At 40.1% G+C, this 24,352-nt stretch overlaps 1 protein-coding gene across 1 annotated transcript in view; it reads left to right on the top strand.

Annotated features, from left to right (window-relative positions):
- Positions 1–388: 388 nt before the first annotated feature.
- The window catches only part of LOC310937745 (transmembrane protein 132C), a gene marked incomplete at both ends in the record, with an annotated part of 137,246 nt that continues 113,282 nt past the window's right edge, over positions 389–24,352 (top strand). Inside the window, one exon of the mRNA XM_083902085.1 lies at positions 389–434. Coding sequence (XP_083758211.1) covers positions 389–434 — 46 coding nt within the window. The remainder of the gene's footprint in view (positions 435–24,352) is intronic.

The raw sequence follows: 24,352 nt of genomic DNA on the forward strand, positions 1-24,352 counted from the left end.
GTATCGCAGGGGAACGCGACTTTTGTTCGGATAGATTTCTGATTTAACTGTTTTTTGAAACAGATTTCAACTCAGTGAGAACTTGAAAAATGTATCGCAGCGCACGCATCACAGTGTTTGAAGCAGACAATTAAACGCGTTCACCGCCAAAGATGCTCCACAGTTCTCCAACGCTGCGCGTAACTTGCTTCTCCTCAATGCTTACATTTTCCTGACAAAAGTCAGGCGACGAAGTGATTTTTAAAAAAAGTATTTCTTGACATTGTAAGACTGTATGAGGAAATTCCCCTCTGGACAAAAAATGCTGCAAGTCGGATTTAGTTATTTGAATTAAGCCAATTCGGCTTCCGTCCTACTTTCTTGGGGATTTGTGTTTTCCTAAAGAAACATGTTGCAGATCCTTGCGCTTCAGTTGGCAATGTTACTTTTTGGAGGTAAGTCAAATTTCAGCACATTTAGCCACCATAACTATAAATAAGGAAATTAACATTCACTTAATCAGTGAAGTATGTGTGAGAGTGCTTGTCTGCTATGATTTGAATCAGTGCAATCCAATCCAAATGTATTTCTGAAACGACAGTTTACCCAAGTGCTGTACATCACGTAAAATACATAAAACAGACAGGATATAAAACGATGTAAACTAAAAAAAGCAATATTAAAAACAATAAAAAATGGAATATAAAACCAATAAAACACACAATAAATGAAAGAGCAATAAAGTAAAACATAAAAACTGCCAATTCTTATACATGGTCAGGGAGGAAGAAGTGGGTTTTTCACTGAGATTAAAAAAATAAAATAAAATAATAATAAAAAAAAACAACAACAACAAAAAAAACAGAGAAAGCAGAGGTCTCCCCGGTGTTTTAACCTCGATCCAGGTACCACAAGAAGTCATTTTTCTGCAGACCTCAGTGATCGTGACCTGAGTATGGATGTGAAAGATCACTGAGCTAAAATGGATTTAAAAAAAAAAATGAATTCTGAAATAAATTGGGAGTCCGTGCAGAGATGCCAGCGAAGATGTTTTGCATGTTCCACTCCACAGCTTTCTGGACTAAACTGCAAGCAAGACAGTGCAGCCCTGGCTAACACCAACATAGAGAGGGCATTACAATAATCCAGTGTGCAGGAAATTAATGTACGCATGATCCTCTCAAAAGTCTTGACCTTTTCTTAGAAGCTGCAATTCAAAAGAGTGAATTTTGACCACTGAATATTATCTGAATCAGTTTTACACCCAGCTTAGTAATTCAATGTACATTAATATAACTGAGAATCATTTTGGATCACATTTGTTTAGTGGAAAAATCCCTTCAAATGTACTCATTGGATTAAAATCTGTTCTATTGTCTCCTGTCCAACATTAAGCTGTTATCACCGCACAGTTTTCCAGGTTCTTTCGCTTAAACTTCATCATTATTTTGTAGAGAAAAATCCACATACCTGCAGAGGTGAGATCTTCCTATGGCAGTAACTAGTCTTTAAAAAAACCTCTCCTCTTGTCTTGAGTTGTTTAAACTAAACTAAATGCACTGTGATTGTTGGTTTCTCTGCACGTGAAGCAGCATCACTCAATTTGTGCCACATGTGCTGCAGCCAGAGTGCACAGATCTGAGGGCAGCTGGTGGTCCAGCTAATGAATCACTTCTGTCTTTAATCCAACATGTTGTAGTTGCAAAACGTATCCTGTTTCTTCCAGATAATAGAAGACTCGAGCAGAATATGTTCCCATGGAAAATTAGTATTTCATGTTGGAATTAACCACATTTTTAGAGCTGCAATAATGATTTTTAATTTTTGCACTGAGAAGAATAACAGATGATACAGTATCTATCTATCTATCTATCTATCTATCTATCTATCTATCTATCTATCTATCTATCTATCTATCTATCTATCTATCTATCTATCAGATATGCCGTCTCACATGAATGTCTGAACAGATGATGCCTCTTGTGAGTGCAGACCCATTGGCTTGAAGTGTCAGTCGTGATGTTTGCCATATGCCGAGACCTTTTCTCTGCAACAACACAGTCGGATCCTAATTGAGCATTGTGCGTCATAAAGCAAACGAGACGCGGCTTCTCACCGTGAACAGTGATGGAAATTGATAACGCACTCCAGGAAATGAGAAGCTCAGAAGAATCCGTGCTTGAAAAAATGCCTGCGCAGCATATTGAAGCCATAATTAGTCGAGCGAGGTATTGTGGTTCTCTGTTGTGACTGCACGCGACCCTTGTTTAGGAAACATTTGAGGGCTGAGATTGGGTCGTTACTGTGCTCCAGACAAACCTGCACACAGGGTTTTTTAGGTTCCACACAAATTCCAGCACATTATTAGTCCATTAGAACCATGAGCCGTGAAGAGAAACGGCATTCAATATTCACTTCTGCAGGGGCAGAATCTAGTAAATGGTCTGTATTTATATGTGTATATATGTATTTATATATTTATATGTCTTGGCCACTCAAAGCTGCTTTACACGACAGTTTTGCAGTTCACCCACTCTATACAGTGCATCTACATGCAGCACAATTTTTCTATCACTCAACTTTCATACACATTCACACACAGCTGTTAGGAGCAACGTGGGGTTAAGAGTCCTGTATATATCGGCATGAGCCGGGAATCAAACCCACAACCTTCTCGTTGAAAAAACGACTTGTTCTACTACTGAGCTACCAAACTAGTGACTAGGGGAATATTCATTGGCTGAAGCTCTCATTTGATCAATTCTCCAAGAATTCATGCAGTCCGCCAACTAACTTCTTGCACCACAAATTAGGTAGTCATTGACAAAACAGTGCATCTTTTTCATGAATCAAGAATAGTTGCATTAAATGGTAGATTTTTCTAATCAATTTTATGATCAAATATTCAACTATTTCAACCAATGTCAGCTAAGATAGGCACATCAGCCCCCACGACCCTCGTGTGGCGGATAAAGCACTTTTTTCTTTGAGAAAACTTATAAAAACAATATCTGTCTTTTAAAATAAATTGAATCTACTCGGTTCGCTGCGATGAGACGCGTAGCTGGGATTCCTGAGAGGGAATATCCAATCTTCCTTCCCTTTCTTATCCCTTAGCTTAACGTGATCCGAAGGGGGGATCAGGCGAGGATAGTCCTCGCTCTACATCTTTAAGCAGTGAGCACACAGTCTGTGCTGTCTGTCGTCCTCTTGCCTCTTTATCCCCGTCGCTGAGCGTGGTTTTGTTCTGCAAACTTTATTCGCTTTATTTTGGCGGCGTGACACTAACATTGTTTTAACCACACAGAGATTCTCGTGAAGAGTTTTGATCCCAAACTGTCTTCAGAATGAGCCACTGCTGTGGTCCTGTGCTTCAGTACTGTAGTGGCACACATCCAGCTTCTCATCCTTTGTCTCTGGTGTTTCTTTTTTTTTTTAAATATTTAAAAATATGATTTTTTTTTTTTTTTTTCATCATTTTTTGGAAACTCGAGATCTCGAGTTTCAAAGTCGAGATCTCGAGTTTCCAAATGTATTATTATTATTTTTTTTTAAAACTTGAGATCTCAATTTTTTATTTTTTTTCGTCATTTCTTTTTTTTTTTTTTTTCGTACATAGTGCCCAGAGATGCATATATTTTTTTTAATGAGTCAAAAAAGGTAAATTATCCAATTTATTTATAAAGCACATTTATAAAACAACAGAAATCTATCCTGTAAAGCGCAGGGAGCCAATTGAGGGAGGCCAGAGTAGTGGAGATGTGCTCACCCCTGTGTGTCCTTGTTAAAAAGCGAGTGGTAGCATTCTGGACAAGCTGAAGGCGGGAAAGGGAGGCCCTGCTAACCCTAACAAAAAGGGCAAGACAGTAGTCTAGATCAGTGTTTTTCAACCTTTTTTGACCCAAGGTACATTTTTTTCATTGAAAAGAATGATACTCTGTAGCCTATATTAACAATTGAGTCAAGTGTCTTGAACATGAATCAAATAAACACAAAGAAAAAATAAATAATCTTTTATGTATATCTTCTTTCAAACAGAAAGTGCACTTAACATGTCCACTTTAAAAATACAGCTTGAACATAAATGCTACAACAATGTGGTGTTAAAGGTAGTAGAAAACTTCAATGGTATTCCATGATTACGCTGCCAGTCACTACTACAGCGCAGACACTTGACAATGGCATATTATTTGCAGATAATTAATTATTTGTTTAAAAAAACACTGGTCTAGATGGGTCGTTATAAAAGCACGAACACAAGTCCCCACTCGACAGAACAGACCTAATCTTAGTCTAATCTAATTTTCATTATGTAATCTGACATAGCTCATAGATTAGTTTATCAAACAATTTATATTCAAATGTATCCAATATTTCACTTGATTTTAATCTGACAGATAATGGATTTACAATACTCACAATTGACACTGTTTTTGTAGAATTGAGAGAAAATCTCCACTAAGCCAAGAAGCTTTCCTTCATCAACACTCTACTCCCCAGTTCTTAATTCTGCTCGAGCCCGCGACATCATCAGTAATACTTGTACCAGGAGCATATGGTCATTAAAATTTAATGAGATTGCATTGTATAAAGACCTGTAATGTCATGTTAACTCAGTCCTGGTGTTTATTTATGGGTCAGAGAACACGCATATCCATGGCTTTGTGCTTTGATTGTGTTCCTTTCCTGAGATCTGTGACGTTTCTGGTGGTTTCTCCTCATAGAAGCAGAAAAGTGTTGTGGAATTAGCAACCTTTACAAATGTTTTAATGCTATACGCTGCACTCTTTGTGTAATGACCGTTTTATGAAACACACTGAGTAGGTGGACGTTCGTTTAAATCCCTTGTACAGCTCCCCCATGCACATTACATCTAAAGTGTGTGTGGGAGGCACACACTGCTTTCCAATCACTGAGCTAAAAAAGGCTTTTTGCCCCCATAAATTCATATATCATCAGTATAATGTTCTATAATATTTCCACAAAGCCCATCTGCCCCGTCTTAATTGGCTTTTTATAACTGTCATGATCTCGCAGTCAATTTAATCAAATTTCATGATTGGGGAAGGTGAAGAGATGAAATCTGTGCAAAAGCTTTAAAGGGAGTGGCTGTGCATAATGTGTGTGTGGGTGGGGGGGTGGTCATTGTAGTAATTGACAAATGTGCTGATGCAGTGATATTCTCTCATGAGAGAAAACTTGTCTCTGTGTGGAGGACCTGCTGCTCCTCATAAATCTGTTGGGTGGTTTGCAGCCAGACTGTTTGCAGACTGGAGATCACCCAACACCACCAGTTCACTGCAGACTGTGAAAGCCAAGCCATACATGAATAAACATTGAAAATTAATTCATGAACTCAGATTGCATTATTAGAGCTCCTAATTAAAAAAAAACAAAAAAAAACGACTTTTCCATTTCTAGCCATTTTGGATGCCCCGTATGAAATGTTTTTTTTTTTTTAAAGCCAGAAGAAGGAAAACAATAGCTGTAAAACCCAAAACAAAAGGCTTATGTAAAATAGCTTGATATCATAGTAAAATACTATGATAATATAAGCTGGTAAATTGAATCTATACCAGGGTATCCGCGGGGTCTTAAAAAGTCTTAAATCCAATAATTTGAATTTAAAAGTGTTAAATTCTCCTAAAATCTCCTAAAAGGTCTTAAATACAAATTTGAAAGGTCTTAAAAATCTATTAACGTTACTTTTATTTAAAACATGCATAAACTTCAGTCTCACTTTGAAATGTTTCTATTTTTGAGGATGCGATAACAATAACTACAACACGGAACTAAAGTAGGCCACCTGTGCTGCCCGGGGATAATTTATCGAGCACCACTAGCTAGAGTGCTGTGCGCGCGCCGCGGTGTGTTACAGCTTAGCATAGCAGCGGAGAAAACTTAATGAAAGCCCAAAACTAAGCCGAATTCCAATTTTCCTTCATGTCTTTTGTACTTTTTTGCCAGTATGGATTTGAAATGGGTCTTAAATTGTATTCATTATGGTCTTAAAAAGTCTTGAATTTGACTTGTTGAAACCTGCAGAGACCTGTATACATTCCACTGTAAATATCAAACAAGATGCAGTAAATTGACTAATAAAGGACTATCTTATCTTATTGCGATGTTAATTAGTCCATAAAAGCAAATGCAGAGATTCTCCTCTTCAGTAATGGAGCTTTTCCACAGTTCATGAGACTAACAGCAGGGAAAACTGTTTCTGTGGCCAGAGGGAAGGGTCTCAAAGAGACGATGTCTCCTGGGTCAGAGGGGTCGGCCATGATTTTACCTGCTCGCCTCAGGGTCTTGGAGGTGAACGGGTCATGGAGAGATGGGAGGTTTCAGCCGATCACTGATACCAGGCTGTGATGAAGGAGGTTTGAGGATGGACTCAGTGATGGTGGTGGAGAAGTGCACCATCATCGTCTTTGGCATGGTTGAACTTCTTCAGCTGCCTCAGGAAATTCATCCTCTGCCGTCCATTTTTTTTGATGAGGGAGCTGATGTTCAGCTTCTATTTGAGGTACCTTTGACCAGAATGTCCAATCATTTTCACAGATTTCCGACAGAAATGTGGGAAATGAATAGAAAAAGCAACCTAGAGCTGAGCCGTGCTAGTTCAAAGGAAAAGGAACTGAAAAACCTCTGAATTAAATTCAGACACTTGCTCAAAGCAAGCGGAAATACTCCCAAATCTTTGGGTACTCTGGAGTACACTGAAATACTCTGGGAACCAGAAAATTCATTTTAATTACTTGCATTATGTAATAAATCTAAAGCAACTGGCCATAAAATCCAACTGAACTCACCAACAACAACAGTACAGCCAAAATATTTGCATTAAAAAAATCTTTTGCAGACTGCAAATCATGTTTATGTTTTGAAATCACGTTTTTGCATGTGGCACCACCTACCGCCGTCTACCAATCATTGCAGTCAGTAGAGTCTCAGCTCCCGAGCAACCACGGGTTTTGCCTCAGAAAACGAAACCTAAAAGACCTCGGTATTTTGAATTTGAATGTAGTAACTGTTTTTGGCCACAGTCTTACATATGGCACCTTTAATTACTAATTTATTTAATTCCTCTGTTAAAAATGTTGTCTTCGATGCAAAAACGGGACTGTAGCTAAACCAGCGCTGCATTTTTCTACAACTTGTAAAATTGTGACTCAAATTTTTGTTGAACAGGAAGTTTGGTACTGCAGCATTTAAAGTTAAACTCTGTGCAAACACTGACAAACGGCAATGTTGTTTACCCTCTTTGGTTCCCACTAAACTGTGAATATGTGTATTAGTCATTTCAGAGCAGAAAAGGTTGCTGAATTTATAACAAATCCTTAAACTCTGTCAATCATTAAAAATGGACAGTGTGGTTCGTAAAAAAAGAAAATATTTTAAACAGATTTTAAATGTGAACAGGTCAGGTGGTTTTGATTATAATTAACAGCACGTCATGCTTATGTGTCTTATGAGTAAACACAGAGTCGTTTGACATTCACATGCAAATGTCAGTGATCATAATCTTACAATAAAAGTACAAATATACAAAAGTGCACTGAACTGCACTGAATGAAAGGGATTTCAATGTTTAATTTGTCACAGTAGCTGGCGTCATGATGGACAGCCACTGGTCATAAAAGTCACTGTGATTCATCCTCTGGGGACCATAAATATCACTGTTAAATGTTACTGTAACACATTAAAAGGTTCATTAGAGCAGTAATTCTACAATAACCTTTCAGCATAATGTAAATCAAGTGATCCAAAAGAGTGCGAACAACACTCCCACTCCACCACTTTGTTGTGTTCTCTGCAGCTTTTTTTAGTGGAATGATGGCTATTCCAGCACCAATGGCACCTTCATCTAATAACATACGCTGGAGAGTAATGTCAGAAATGGAAAGACTTAAAAAGAGTTGGACATTAAAGGCAGTAAAATGAATGTGGATATCAGAGTTTCAGAGATTGAGAGATTGCTTCATTTCATTTGAAGAAGAAGACAGAGAGCAGGAAAAGGAAAACTTTAGAGAGGTTTTGCTTTAAACTTTAAACTCTAAATGTGTCTAAATAATATATGCTTTGATCGAAGGACACTCTCCTTATTGCCCGATCACACAAATGCTAAGGCATCAACTTTGGGAGAAAATGAAGGAAGTTTGTCAGTCGGGATATCTGGCTGTTATTCAACTGTTCAGGAAGCTGACGTCACAAACGCTGTGACACGCTGGTGAATCTTGTCTGTGATCGGACGGTCGTTCGGTGGAAGTCCTGAGGGCTACCGTAATGACAAGTATATGGGTGCAAAATTCTATTTTCTGCTTCCATCCATCTTCTACTGCTTTATCATCCATTTGAGGGTCGAAGGGTCGCGGGGGCTGCTGTGCCAATCTCAGCTGACATAGGGCGAAAGGCGGGGTCACACCCTGGACAGCTCTCTAGATATCACAAATGGTCTCGGAATTACGGCAATGAGACGTACGCATGACAGATTGCTGTGTTTTATTGTAATCTCGGGCTCAGCGAGATCTCTGAAAAAACCCGGTCCGGTTACGTAAACAGCGGTTCTCCGGAACAGCAGATCGTCCTTCTCCGGGCACTAGTCCGGGCACATCCGGTTGCGTACATTGAACCGCAGAAGAAGACTAACGTCCGTTGTGGAGGTGTTTCACAAGCGACAGTGTCTTCTGACCCTGGGTCTGACTCCGGGTCAAAGTCATAAAAGGGACTGCGTCGTGACGAAGCTATTTTTAAACACTGTTAAAACAATGTTTTGATAATGAGTAGCAGTGCATCCACCGTTCCAGAGGGGGGAGCTGCGCTTCTGAGAGCTGGTGTGCTGAATATGTCACTTCCGGGTACTGGCCAATCACAAGACTCTGTCTTCTGGGTGTGAAAGTTGAGTATGAAATATCGCGGCTGGGGAACAGCGTCAGAAAGAGGATTTCTATCGGCTCGTTTACAGCAACTATAAAAACCATAAAAACAAGTTAATGTATGTAAGTAGACCTCCATAACTAACATATATGTGCAACAGGACCACTCTATGTGACCTTTAACGTATTAATTGAGCAATGTATTGAAATTGTACAGGCAAATACTGTCAGTGACGGAAAAGGTATTGTCATTGTTTCATAGTCATGTGTTATTAGGAAAAGACACCAGATTAAGAAGTGGATTATGTTTTCCTGACGTCGTCGCATTAATAAAATGTCATTAGTGTGTGAGTGATGAGGCTTTCTCTGGAAACACAAGCTGCTCAGCGAGCATCTCTCACACTGTTATATATTTTTCTACAGTCACACGGGATTTTGCATTAAGACTCAAAATTAATTTATTTGGCAACTGTTTTGTCCCCTAAGCACAAATCTGGGGATAAAAATAACACGAACACTTCAGGCATTAAATATTCAACAGAGAATTCACAGTGTCTAGAAAATCCTTTTGTATCACAGGTAGTGTGTGTGTGTGTGTGTGTGTTTTTCCTTCAGTTGTGACAGAGTGTCTTTCATGCTTGTTCTTCATCCAGATTTTTGCTTTCTTCGCGCCTTCAGAGATGAATCCGTAACTCAAATGCATCTTTGATTTAAGTGATCACAGGCAGGTGCCAGGACAAAAGCCGTTCACTGCATGTGTGAGTGTGAAGCTCTTGGTTGTGTGTGTGGAATGCTCAGTGCATTAGAGGCAATGATCTGACAGGTACATATTGTCAGGGCCCATTGACTTCTTTGTGGCGTGGCTGATTGATTGTTGAGATTATGCAAAAAATTTGACAGTCATTATGTGAAGATGACAATGGTGCAGCGCTTTAGGATTCACAGTGGTGTGTTCCTGCAGCAGCTGATGCCGAACAGCAGAAGGAAAAAGTACAAATTAATTTCTCTCTGCTCCGGAATAATCACTATTGTCTGCTGTAGTTTGCAACAAGGCCCAAGAGTTTGTTGTGCCCTCTCATCTGTGACAGGAAACCAATGCAGAGCTGCATAAAGAATGAATTGCAGTCGACGTAACGGTGCGTCTGACACAGCACATTTTTATAATGTAAACAAAGAGTATTAGTGTAATACAAAACTCTTTTGCATATACATGAAACGTGAAACTGTCAGTGAAGCAGCTCTGGGCTTTACGTAAGCTTCACATCACATGGCAACGTTTCAGACAATGCATATTTTTTATAAATCATTTATTGCTTTAGTTATTAAAAGTTGTTGCAGCACAATGTTGCAAGCAACTCTGAACTTGGACTGTACAAGGGAAAACTGGCCAGATAGAGTTGTCTTTATATATATATACAGGTTTTTATGGTGTAATTAATAAACCAACACGGGAAAAGCATTTACATGTATGTGGTATCAAATGCAGACATTTTGTTATATCTTATGGATCCACGAAGCGCAACACACTCCAGTATCTGGTTCTGTTTATTCAAGTGAGTTACAAAATCACTTTAACTTAACCTGGCATGGGGTTGACGAGCAATATACTATCATAGCATGTAATCATCAAAGGTACTAATCCTTTAAGGTCATCACAGATCCAAGATAGCACACATTTCTTCATCCATGTGCAAAGAAAATAAGTTTTTTTTTTTTTTTAATCAACTGATTCTCTGTATCTTTTCGAACATTACTGTGCAAAAGCCTCAGGTCACCGGCAGCTGTTGTTGTTTTTATGTCTGTCAAATTCTGCATGCATTGGCATTTGTACTGGAATGATTTGACAGGAAGTGGGTCTTGTATATTATCAAACTGTCAGTGAGTTTAAGTCGTATGTAATGTGTAACCCGGCACAGTATACCTTTATTACAGCAGCCGTTTTTGACATAGCAGAACAAACACAGATTTCAACAATGACATTAATTAAGGTTCCACTCCAGTTTTAAGAGAGCCAACTAAATACTTGACACTTTAACCTGCTATGATGATCTCTGTGTGATCATCATAGCATCGCCAAAACAACAAATGTAATGGTGTAAACTGGCAGACCCTGTTGTTAATTTGATTGTACGCCCCCTAGTGGTTCAGAGCATATTGATGCTTGTTGCACTCTGAGCATAAACACCTCTGTGGCTGCTTGTAGGGCAGATTAGAATAAACTAGTCTGGGCTTGTAGGTCATGGCATAAGGAAATATATTATTAGAATTTAGTGGTGATCCAGATTTGGATTATCAGTTGTGTTAACCTTGCGAGTGAAAACTGAACAGCCTTGACAGAGATTTGCTCTGAGTAAAAGATTATTATTATTAGTAGTATTGAATGTTTGGTATACTGAAAGTCAAGATTTATTTTTGTATTTTAAAGCTGACATTCGACACAAACACCTTCAAAATAATCTTTTGTTAATTTTCTGAGTACTGAGTAAAATATAATTCTAAGTCTCGAGTGTGCTTTGACCATTGGACGCTTGGTACTTGATGTAATTGGAATGCCAGTACAAGTGTGCGTCCGCAATCAGTCTTGACACAGTCAGCGGTTTCTAATCAGCGTGAAAGTAATGGTCACCTCGGAGAACAATCAGCGTACAAGTTAGTTTGGCAGGAGTGGCTCAAGCCTAATGAACTCCTTTGAGTAAACTCACTGAGCACAAACGTACATTTGTGAAATTAAATCTCTGGATCAATGCATTTTCCAGATATCTTGTTTTTGTTCACGCTGTCCTGTCGCCTCTGCTGCTCACCAGTCCTCATTTTATTTGGCAGCCCAGCTGCTCTGGCTGCTTTGTTTGTCTCGTGGTCAGGGAAAGAGCTCTAGTTTGAGTGAGGATTGGATTTTTGACCAGTGTTCGCTCACAATTCAAACAGTGTGGCAACAGTGAGTCACTGGCCCTGGTGGTGCTCAGTTCTGTTAGCACATCCTGCCACAGCTCGTTCTGAAGCACTATCTGCTCCTGCAGATTCTCTTCTTTAACCCGGAGGCCTTTCATTTCACATAAATTGGAAAGTCGCACCAAGCCATACAGAATGACCCTCGTTGATAACGAAGGATTAGCCTAAAAAAAACGATTTCAGTTTCATTCAAATTGGGAATAAAGCTGTATCTGGATGTTATAGCAGCTGCGAATGATTTTCACCTGCATTCACCTGATTAGTTTCACTCGAACATTTTTTATTCTCGCTGCTGGAAAAATGGCTCTTTATGGACGGCAATGGCAAGTGGTCAGATTCTTGTTCAGTCTACCACAGCGGCAGCAAGAACGACTGGATATATTGCAGTAGATTTTGGTATAGAAAGGATTGGTAATATATACAAATAATATTTTTTTATATTTATCTTCCCAAATCTGCCCACAACTCTGGACCAGTCCACCTTACCCCCCTGTTGAGGTTTGAATCGACTTGAGATTTGCAATGGCTTACTCAGTTGTCTGTTGTTAGCAAGAAGTTACGTTCCACAGGTAGTATCCGTAGCCAACTCAGGTGATGCGGTTCAAAAATAAGTCCACTTCAGAAACTTTGTTATAATACCCATTTATTACTCGGTTTCAAAGTTATGATTCCACTGACTTACAAAAGAACATGGCTGGAAAATACACTTGCTGTAACTAGCTACTGATCACAGAACGTAAAGTAAGAAAACCGTTTGCTTCCATAGCTCTCAAGCACTGACTTTACGTCATGCAAAATAACATCAAGTGCACGTATAGGGTCTTAAAGGGGAAGTACACCTTTAATCAAAATAATAATAATAATAATAATAAATGTACCAAAATAACCCAAAAACATAAATTCTAGTCAGTTTTTAACGTTTTTAACATTCACACAAACTTAAAATCTTTAGTTAGCAAAGTACAAACAAAAGTGAAACAGCAGTAATTGTATTTAACACTATAAACTGTTCTTTTGCCTCAACACCCCCTGTCCCCCTATAACACACCCGCAACCTCGGAGTCGCCTTTCTCGGGCTCATCACCTCAGCCCATCAGTCGCCTTCTCTGCTGCTGAAACCCTTATTCGTGCATTCATTGCGTCCACAATCAACCACTGCAATAGCGACCTCAATAAACTTCAAATTATCCAGTTGCACGCCTACTCAGCCTCTCCTGCTTCAGAGATCGCATCCAGAACCTGCAATGGCTCCTCAACCCATCTCAAAATGCATCCAGTTCAAAGTCCTCTTCCTCCTCACCTTCAAAGCTCTCTATAACCAGGCTCCAGCTTTAAGTGGCAATGAAGAAAGGGGTTTTCTCAGTGATATGGAGAAGTAATTATTCGTGTATTAACAGCAGACGCCAGCTGTCCACAGAAATGTCACTGATTTCCTTGCTCTGATCCACTGAGCACAAAGCCGTGATACGATTTGCCCAGAGAGAGTTCCCGTGTATCAGTCTGAGATGAGTGCAAACAAGCAGTTGGCGATTGTGTCATTGTCCTGCTGGGCTGCATTCCATTACTGATGTGATCTGCTTCACGCTGTTTACTTTCTCTGAGAATATTAAGAATTGTTATGTGAATGCCCCCCGAAATGAAATGTTCTGGGACAGAGGCAGAAATGCAGAGTGTGTGGATGTCCGTGCTCCATAGTTAATGGCAAAGGCTGAATGCAGGATGGCTAATTTGAATGAGGAAAGTGCTTTATCAGACTCAAAAATTAGCCCATGTGAAGGATTTCTGTCTGGTGCACATGCATATCAGCAGTATATATAGTATGTATACTTGCCAAAAGCTCAGGGAAAAAGGAGAAACAGGAACAGCAGATATGTAGATGAAGGACTTTCTTGTTTCTATATTCATCTAAATGTTTCAGTACTCTGAATTTGACTTGCTTGGGCGAGGATTTTTGCCCGAATCTGTCTGGAAATGCAGTATTTTGTGACCTGAGCTGCCTTCAGTGAACGAATACAGATGAGAAGCGAAGAATGACTCAAACCGTGTTGATATTGCACAGCAAACATGACGCCGTCTCTGAGGCGAACACCGACAAACTTAAAAAAAAAACACATCCAGAGTTCACATCCAGTCTCACACAAAAGCATGGAACGTACATAAAACCTGAAAGCACAGGATCGAGGAGAATTCTATCCATTATTTGATAAGAGATCTGAAGTCGCGTGCGCTTTCACTGAGGAAACCGGGAAGTGAACTTGGGATTTATATCTGCTATTTCTCTCCATGTTATAAGAAGCAGAGCACGGCTGTAAGAACTGACCAGTGGTGATAGTAGTGAGTTAATCTTATTATTGGCAATGGTCTGTGTGACCAAACTCGTGCTGCAACAATGAATCTATTACTAAATGAATCAAAAACTGTTTTAATAATCAGTTTTTAGAACACTTTTCTCATCATTCATCTTCTTAAATGGGAAGTTGTTCTGCTTCCTTTGCTCCTTAAAAACATAAAATCAATAAAACTGAATACATTTGACACTATCAACTGTTTCTGACATTTTTGGACCAAGCTAATAATTGGATTAATTGAGACAATAATAGACAGGTTGATCAATCATTGGACTGCGTCAGTGATACTGTGGTAATTAAAAGACTATTTGAAGTGTTTAGATTCTTATTTTTAGCCAAACGGTGGTGTTTTATTGTTATTTTGCGAGGAGCGACATCAAGCAGTGATGGAAAGTCGCAGTGCTGGGTATGTAAAAGTCATTAGCCACTTTATTAGCACAATCATTGTTGTGCAAACCCCCAGGGAAAATAAATAACTGCTTTTGGCACAGGGAACAAATGATGTTTTGTCTTAACCCCACAGGCTTTAATATATAACCATTTAGCAGAATCACCCAGGTATCAGGTGGCGTCGAGCCTAAACGTGCTGAAATGAAATGCTGAGATTCTCTGGTGAGAGGAACAGAAATGAGATTACTGTTAAAAAAGTTATTGGAGATTGAGCTCATGAAGCGTCGCTCTCTCTCTCAGACGTTATCCCTGTCTGCTGTTGTGCTCCGCGGGAAAGACACAATTTTGGCAAATGCTTTTAACATGGTGATGTTTTTATCACACTTTTTTTTTTTTTTCTTCAGGCTGATTTATGAAAGGAAGTGGCTCTGTCACAGTTGGACAGTCAGTAATATTTTACACCTGCAAACAGAATAACCTCAGCCGTCTCACAGAGGCAGCAACAACTTCACTGGAGAATGCAGTTGATAAAAAAAAAAGGGTGACAAACTCTTACCTGAGTTTTCCACCTTTCTTGTTCATGTTTTTACTGTTATTGTTATCAGAGTGAATCATTAAAGCAGACCTACACCAGGAGTTCCAATTAACACTGTTTTTTAGTCTGTATCTACATAATTACCTTGTTTATGAAGCCCTGAAGGTTCTAAACAAACAGTTCAGCCATTGCTGAGAACGCTGTGTTTTATTGTAATCTCGGGCTCAGCGAGATCTCTGAAAATCCCGTTATAGTGACGTAAACAGCAGTTCTCCGGAACAGCAGATCGTCCTTCTCCGGGCACTAGTCCGGGCACATCCGGTTGCGTACATTGAACCGCAGAAGAAGAATAACGTCCGTTGTGGAGGTGTTTCACGCGCGACAGTGTCTTCTGACTCTGGGTCTGACTCCGGGTCAAAGTCATAAAAGGGATTGCAGAGTAGCAGTGCATCCACCGTTCCAGAGGGGGGAGCTGCGCTTCTGAGAGCGGGTGTGCTGATATGTCACTTCCGGGTTGAGCGATTTGAGTCTCAAGTCTCACGGCTGGGAAACACTGTCAGAAAAGAGGATTTCTATCGGCTCATTTACAGCAACTAGGAGGTTTTTGACCATAAAAACAAGTTAATATATGTAAGTAGACCTCCATAACTAACTTATATGTGCAACAAGACCACTCTATGTGACCTTTAAACTTATGTAAAGATAGTGTGCTGATACAATTGACAACATTCAACATTCAATTCAAAGAATTGTAAATAAATCTACACTTTGTTTTGATGTGAAATGGAAACAAGTCTTGCAGCCCCAAAAATAAAAATAGAGCAACTGAAAAAAAAGAATAATCTTCTAATCGCTTGCTACGGGTCAGGCCCTGGCTTAGTGGAATGAGAAGTTGGCTTGTAACATGAGGGTTGCCAGTTGAAATCCTTAACGCCCATTGATTGGGTTAATTGGACGCTCTGAATTGACCCCAGCCACTGGGGCCACATCCAGATAGATAGGAGGGTTGTGTCAGGAAGAGCATCTGCTGTGGCCCCGCGAGAAAAATTCAAATTGTTTGCTTGAGTTTGCAAGCAGAGGCAGACATAGACAGACATAGAGGCTCTCATAACAGAGTTTAAGTCAACTTTTGATCAGACTGAGGCACTCAGTAGAGATAACATGGTACGGTAAGATGCCAGACATCTTGACTTGACGTCTCTCCCCTCCACCCCCTTTTCTCCAAAACCCTTTAAATACCACAACTCTGGGACTCAGAGGCAGACTGACAGAGGACGCCCGACTGTTAACATCTACTTGTTCACGTCGGCATTGTCTCAGTTCTCCTCAGATCTGAGCTGCTTCCAATTATGCATTTCAACTTAATTCATCTCTGACTCCAGAAACTCCATCATTGGTCGTCTTACTCTAACCTTAACCTTAAAACATGTCTTCACCTTAAAATGTAGTCATTTTACATTATGGGGACTTGCTGTGCAAACAGAATTAGGTCCCCACAACATAAGGAATACCTGTGCACACGCACACACACACACACACACACACACACACACACACACACACACACACACACACACACACACACACAAACACACACACACACACACACACACACACACACACACACACACACACACACACACACACACACACACACACACACACACACACACACACACACACACACACACACTCACTCCATGAGGACTGCAGGTAACACACATCAGTCAAATGTTTGTAGAACTTAAAAGTCAAATTATCTTCTGTTTCCAGCACATCTTCACTTACTCGTCCAGTCTTGGTACCACACACTATAGTTTGCTGTAGTGCAGAATGAGTCACTGTCAATCACTGAAATAAATTACAGCTTGGCAGCCGGACAGGAAGGCTTTGAAAACAGACTGGGCCCTAGTGCACTGCTCGTTGGAAATCTTTCTTTTAAACTAACCGATTTTGTCAGTGGTGTGAAAGCACACTGCGGGTTCTTTCTGATCCAGTCTGAAATAGAAACATTTCTCTCTCCTGTGCTGTAATAGCTTTCTTTTTCTGCCCCAAAATAGAGACCCTTTTTCGTTGAGTTAATTTTCACTCTGACAGGTTTTCGGTTTAACTGCAGATTTGAAGTTAGTCCATCTGGAGCTACAATAAAAGCTTCTGTGGTGGTGGTGGTAGGGCTGACTGCACCCTTTTCATAGCTCCAATAAATGAATAGATGAAATAAATAAGTAGGAAAAAAAAGAAACTAGCAACTACAGCGTAGTTTTCAAGTTAATTTGTGTGTTGGTAATTAATTTGTGTTGTAAGAGTGTTTTCTTACTGCTGTCATTTAAACGCCAATTCAATTAAACCTGGGGCTAAAGATTGGTTTAATAGTTTAGTTCATATTATTAACGTATCACTCACATTTTTACACATACACAATTTTATTACATCCCAGAGAAAATATGGGACATCAGGGCAGTTAAATAGAAATGACACTGAGGAAACAAAGGAAACAAAGAGTATGCACAAATAATAATTTGTAGCAACAGCAACAGAGAGTCCAACAGATATCCAAACAAACTACAAGCCAAAGGAAAGCAGCACTGTGTCTACAACAACTCCTTATGAAATGATCAACTACCACAGTGGCGTGCACAGGCATTTGAAGGGGCAGGGGCGACAATTAAAGGGGCACCCTAAATTCCCACATTCTCAAAATGGACTCTAAGGGACACCTGGGACACTGTCATGAAGGGACAGTAGGGGATTTTATAACAGCACCCTTTTTGATTGGAAGGGCACCCAGAGGATACAAAGTTGCACGGGAATCTTATCGGACACTGCATCACTTTTCTCCACCTGACAATCCTTTTATAAACAATTTCTTAAAATGTATATTTTGTTTTAAAAGACCACATGTGAATGGCAGCTAGTAGTGCACTTCATCATGATTCACCACTCTAGAGGCTACTTTAGTGTGTGACTTGCGACTCAAGAGGGCACTTTAACGCGTAGTGCTTTTGTCCATTTGTGATTGCCCTGATCTCTGTGGTTACCAGTGTTGGGGTAGTTATTCAAAAAAAGTAATTTGTGACCAGTTACTTCTGTAAATTGTAATGGGATTACTTTACTAGTTACTGGATTTGAAAAGTAACTTCACAACTTATTACTTTACTTTCCCGTTTCTTAATTTACTGTATAGCTATATGGACAAACATCACGTAGCCTGACCACATAGTGTTTATTGTATAATGTATAGAAAATGGCATGTAAAACCATATGATCCAACGCAGACTGGATCATTTCTCTATGCACAGTTATATCTCCACATCCATATATGACACATACATATTGATCTTTATGACGAGGATCGAGTGCAGTCGCGATGAAATACAGGGGATCCGAGTAGATCTTAGTAGAACGTGTTGACAGACTCTCAAGAGTGCACTTTTTATTGTTTTCACTCCGTGGTTTCAATCTTTGTGTAGAAGACGCTTTAGCGCTGTAATTAAGGGAATATCAGATGCATCAGATGAGCTGATCTCTTTAGTTAACTGCTCAAAGAGAGACAGAGGAGAGTTCTGTCGCAGGGAGTTCATAATCTGCGCTGTTTGCAGCCAAGCAAATAGACTTTCCAGCATTTAATAGGTGCTGTTCCACCGTATACTCACATCTTGTTGGAATCGTAAATCAAGTAAAGTAGTGTAGTTACAGATATTTTTAGTATAATGCTTTACTTTACTTCGTTACCCAAAAAAGGAATATCGTTACTGTAATCCGTTACTTTGTAACTCGTTACCCCCCACACTGGTGGTTACTGTTGTCTAATAGTGTTCACCGGTTTGAATCCATGTCCGAATGGATCCGTACGCCTTTTCACCTGTAGATGAAGAACCATAGACCTTTACCAATAGAAAATCAAATATGGTAATCTGAATGTAACCTTTGTGTCTCTGACTGTTAATTACTAAAGCCTTATACAGATGGGATGAGTTTTACATGAGGAGGTGGGGTAAAGCCATTATTACCAGAGCTTCTTAGTGATTTTAGTCTTGTGCCATGTCAATAATCATTACCTGACGATGTCAGTATAAATTACAGCAACTTTAACTGGGGTAAACAGGAGCACACGGAGCTGCTCGTAGTGGTTGCTCCTCAACTGGGCCCTGGAAAGGCTTTTCCCCTCCCAATTGTGGTAGTTTTGTGGTAGTGAATATTACAGCTGTCCTGTGGTAAAATCAGATGCCTCCACCTCCCCATGTAAGATTAATACTATCAGCATAATGCTTTTTTACATAGTGTTTCTACAGTACACCAAACTAACACACTGCAAATACATAGTTTCAGCTACAGAGTGTGAATGAAAGAACCAGTCATTTACCAATCAAAGGATTTTGATGCAATTATTTCATGTTTTTTTTTAAAGATAAGCTATATTATTCCTGTACGCTGCTGCTCTCTGGCAGGTAAAGTGTGTGAGCTGACATTTTGCCAGCTTTTGCTACGTTCGCAGCCTTTGATAGCAACAAACCGGACAGTGACCTTTACAAGGTAAGATGCTAACAAGCTCATGTTTTATGATGTCCAGGGTTCTTCAGGTTTGACTGGATTAAAACACAGCATTGTCTCACATTCACATGGTTAAAACATTGTTTCAAACAAACTGAAGAACAAACAATCGAAATTGAGTTTCTATCATTTCAAATACACCAAATTTGATCACTTATATGTAATAATGATGTCTTTTGGGCACATGGAGTAAATCGCAGGGAGCTTAAATGTTATGATGTCATGACATCAATTAATTATTAATATTACTGTAATATAATAATGAAGAGCACAGTTATTGTATGTAGTATGCACACACTGAGCAGTCACTGTTTGTCACATTGTTCCTCCACCAGCTGTCAAATCTCTAATGATAGAGCTTCTCACAAGCACTTGAATGCTCCAACAAGACAGATGGTCCAATGCAATCCACCATGGTCTGATATTGACATGTGGATTCAAACTAAAGTATAGTTTTGTCTGTGCAAATTTGATGTTTCTGAGCTGGAACTACAGTATATGGAGCAGTTGTTGAACGCAGGGTGTGATTTGTGGGGATGTTTTTTTTTTTTTTTTTTTTGTCAGTGCATCTTCCCACCGCAAGGAAAAACAAGCTCACAGATTTTCAAGCGCAAGTTACCTGCTATATTTTCATTCATATGGGCATTCGCAAATGAAAAAAAAAAAGAAAAAAGCTAGACACCGTTAGCGTCCCTAGAGCCTGGCAGCAGCAGCAGCAGCAGCAGCGACAACGGAGAAGCTGAGGAGCACAAGTTTTCTTATACTATGCCTCACGTCATCACTCCATCCCTCGGTTTTCAGCCCCCACCCATACTGAGCTGGCGCCGGGACCGCTACTCAGAAACATAGGCACTGTCTGTCAGTGCTGAATAGCCTACTCTGATTGACCCTGTTTGAAGATCATTAGATCCTAAAAGTTTATGCACCATCAGTTACGTTGAATCCATCGCTATCAAGGCGGGGAAGTCCTTGTCCTCAACGGAGATAAAATTAATTTAGCAGAGATGGGATAGGAAAAATAGAGGGGGGGGGGGGATCCCCCCATCACTCCCTTCAAATCGCATCCTGTTTGTACGTGTATGTGTTTCACTGACAGCAGAGACAGAGACTGATTTTATAACTTCCATCTGTAACAATGTGGCCAAAAACATTTACTGTCCTGTACAACCATCACCGCTGTTCTCCCCAGCGGTTCAGATGACACAAACCGGCGTGTGGATAGTGTTGGTCCAGCGCGGGGGGCAGTGTGGCGGCTGCAGCGGTGTTGCTCAGTGCCAGCCAAACAGTCCCAAATCCGAGAGCACGGACCTCCAAAACCGAGGGAACAGTTCAAAACAGAACTCGACAGTTGAAAAAAGGCTTAGCCAATTCTGCATCCGTTTTGAAATTCTTCTCAGCTTTCAACTCTCTCCACCGTTCAAAAGCATGTCCTATATAAACCCTCGCTTTGCCGCAAACTTTATCTTGGCGTTTTTGACATTCATACCGAGGTCTTTTAGGTTTCGTTTTCTCTGCCATTGTAGCTCAGACGTACCTGGCAACCCGTGGTTGCAGTCTCTGTGACATTTTAGGAGGGTTTTATGGCCAGTTGCTTTAGATTTATTACATAATGCACCTTTAACCGGGAGATTATCAATAGTCTCAGTTACAGTCCTCAATACCACTTCTTATCCTGCTGCTCTCTTTGTGGATGGATGAAGTGGTTTCATGCAACCTTCACATGCCCTTGAGACATTTTGAAGTCAAGCAGACAAATCTTTTCATTGCCAACAGTGAGAAGGCTCTTCTTCCTCTCTCTATTCATTGACTTTGGACGCATCTTTTTGCTTGGCAATTCAAACCAACATTTCGTTTCAAATGCCAACATCCTCATTAAGGATCTGTGTAATAGCAGTGTATGGTATTGGTATTGGCATGATTATTGTCTCTTCCTTAGCAGTGCTGCTCTACCCTGGACAGAAAAGAAAAGGTCCATCGTCGTTGTGCAGCCAGCACCGATTGCAGTTTGGCTGCATTTGTAGGAACTCAGCCTTGTCAGGAGGATTCCAGGCAGAATTTATCATCCAATATGTGGATGACCTTGGGGAAAGGTATACCAGTAGATTTGATGAGGGAGCAGGGTTGGATAGAGAGGCATTTAAGCATGCATAAACACAAGTCTAGAGATCTCTTTCATTTTCTATCTGTTTTTCACACCTAGCTATAAATAAGGTGACCTGGGAGACATTGATTGAATTAAATTTCTGATTATACTGCTGTCATCCACCTGCCACAGTAACAAATAGTAAGTAAGAACAATTTATTGTGAGGACCCAGAGTTGAACATATTAGAATTTTCTGTATTTGTAAAGGTTTATTTTTGATGTCTTGACTTCAGGAGTGGAAAAACATGTTAGTTCTTGATTTACACCCTCGTTCATTATCAGAGGCTGCCTCCTCTAACTCGTCTTTGAAGCACCATACTTCATTTTCAGACGACAAAATCACAGTCGAGCTTCATCCTCCATAATAAATCTACTTGTGCCAACTATTTTCTACTAAATTCCTTTTTGCTGTGTTCTTGATTTGGTGCAGTGTTAACACTTTCTGCTTGATTGGCACACTTATAAACCATTGAAAAACAAAGAAAAGTAAATCAATTACAATAACATTATAGCATATTTTTCCATAATAAACTGCAGATCTGTTGAGCTGTGAGGGCGTGTGCTTTAGCAGGTTTTTCATATCTTGATTTGAAAATGCGGTTATGATCACCTTAAAGTTGATCAAATTGGTCTGCGAGTGCAGGAACACATGCCGACAGCCTCGTGTTGTGAATCAGCGGTGGAGGAAATGTTTTTCGGCTACTTCCTAATGAAATGTTGTTGAGTCAGTGAAGCAGCAACAATCACTTTTTCACATGAGAGTGAAAATGAAAAGCACCTATTAACACATTTAATTACACTTGAGGATTAAAAGCATTAGAGGGGTGATGCGTACCCTGTGTGTGTACATCCCAATCAGGCAATGCTTAAAGTGGAACTCCACTTGGATTTTGAAGCTGCTGACGCCGCCCAATGCCTGATTTTGAAAATCTTCAAAATATGGGGAGGGAGTTATCAGTGAGTGGGGAGGGGAAAGAGGGGTTAGTGAGCATCGCTGGGGGGCGTGATCATCGAGTGACAGCAATCGCAAACTGCAGCAACAGGTATGGAATTAGATTTGTGTCAATATTTTCATGAATCAAACAACAGTTTTTCAGAAGCAAGTTCAAGGCAGTTCAAACAGCTTGAATTAGCGACCGATCTATGAAGGTATTTGGTGCAAAAGTCACGAGCACATGTGACTGCAGATTTCACATGCGCACACTAAAGTCACAAATGTGTAACCATAAAGTTGAAGTACATATTTTTTTTTATACCTTGTTAACACAAATCCTTGTTACAGGTACACAAATCCTATCCTGTGCATCACAAATTCCAGCAGTCATGCGCTTGACACTTTTGCTCCAATCGTTGCGGTGCTGTTGGTGCAAAACACATTTGCACATCTGTGTTTCATAATCTGAGAACATGCACAACATTTGTGCATTTGTAAACAGTAAAGTTGAAGTTGTACACATTTTTTTATACCTTGTTAACACGAAATAGGGCTACAGGTACACAAATCCTTGTTACAGGTTCACAAATCCTAGTCTCACAATCCTGTTACATTTTTCTAATTAATGCACTTTTGTATTTCAATTAGGTTCTGCTGAGTAGCAGGTGAAGAGCTGAAGATAGTCCAACACCCCATAGTCCTGTTGTTTCACCCTCTGGCTTGCCTGCTATAGTCATAGTAGTGTCACCTCATTAATATTAAGGGTAAACTGTGTTAGTTAATGACAGTGGGTTGACTGTTTTTACCATCACTAGCTTATGTTATAGTCAACAAAAACATCTTCAGATCAAGTTGTTAGGAATTCAGGAGGTTCATAAGTGCAGGAGTTAAGTGACTTTCCATGAGACTTGGAGTGACAAACTACTGTATTCCTTCAGTTTGTGTAGAAATGATTGCAGATTCTTTACAAATATAATTTTAAAACATGCTCTTTTGTCTGCATAAGGACCCCTGTACACCTCACCCTCATTGTTTCCAATGAGAACTTTGGCGTAACACCTCTGGTACACTGATTGTTATCAATAGACAATATAATCCCCCATTTATAATCCCATTTACTGTGTAATTGTGCCATTTCTAACCTAACTGAGCTCTCCTCTGTCGGTGGCCTACAGTCCTTGTTGGGTTTGCGCGCATTTGTTCCTCTATCTTAACGGAGCACACTCGCTGTTAAGCATCCCTGTGCGCCCACCAAGACTATCTGACTCTGCCCTGTGAATGCCTATGTATTTAGTCTGATTTACGATACCATTTTGCAATAAAGGCCCACGTAAGGGGGAAGAGATTCATTAAGGAGCCTCGTTTATGTTTGAGAAAAGTCCAGAGGGACCAAGGGAATACTGATTGGCACACAGATGTGTGCTTGTCTTTTCCCTGTTCCCCAATCTAAGCCAAAAGCTCTCATCCAATTTCCCCTCCAACCATGTGCACTGCTTGGCACAAAAGAGCTGCTGTTCTCTGCCTGAAGGACACCCAGGGTGTTTGGGGTTCTTCCCACTCAGTCTTCAGTCACCTGCTGCAATAACTTTGTTTCAGACATACAGGCCTCCTCGCAGCACCTGTTGGCACTTCTCAGCATCCCTTAATGA

The sequence above is a fragment of the Microchirus variegatus genome, assembly GCF_963457635.1.
Source record: "Microchirus variegatus genome assembly, chromosome: 16".
In the NCBI taxonomy this organism is placed as follows: Eukaryota; Metazoa; Chordata; class Actinopteri; order Pleuronectiformes; family Soleidae; genus Microchirus; species Microchirus variegatus.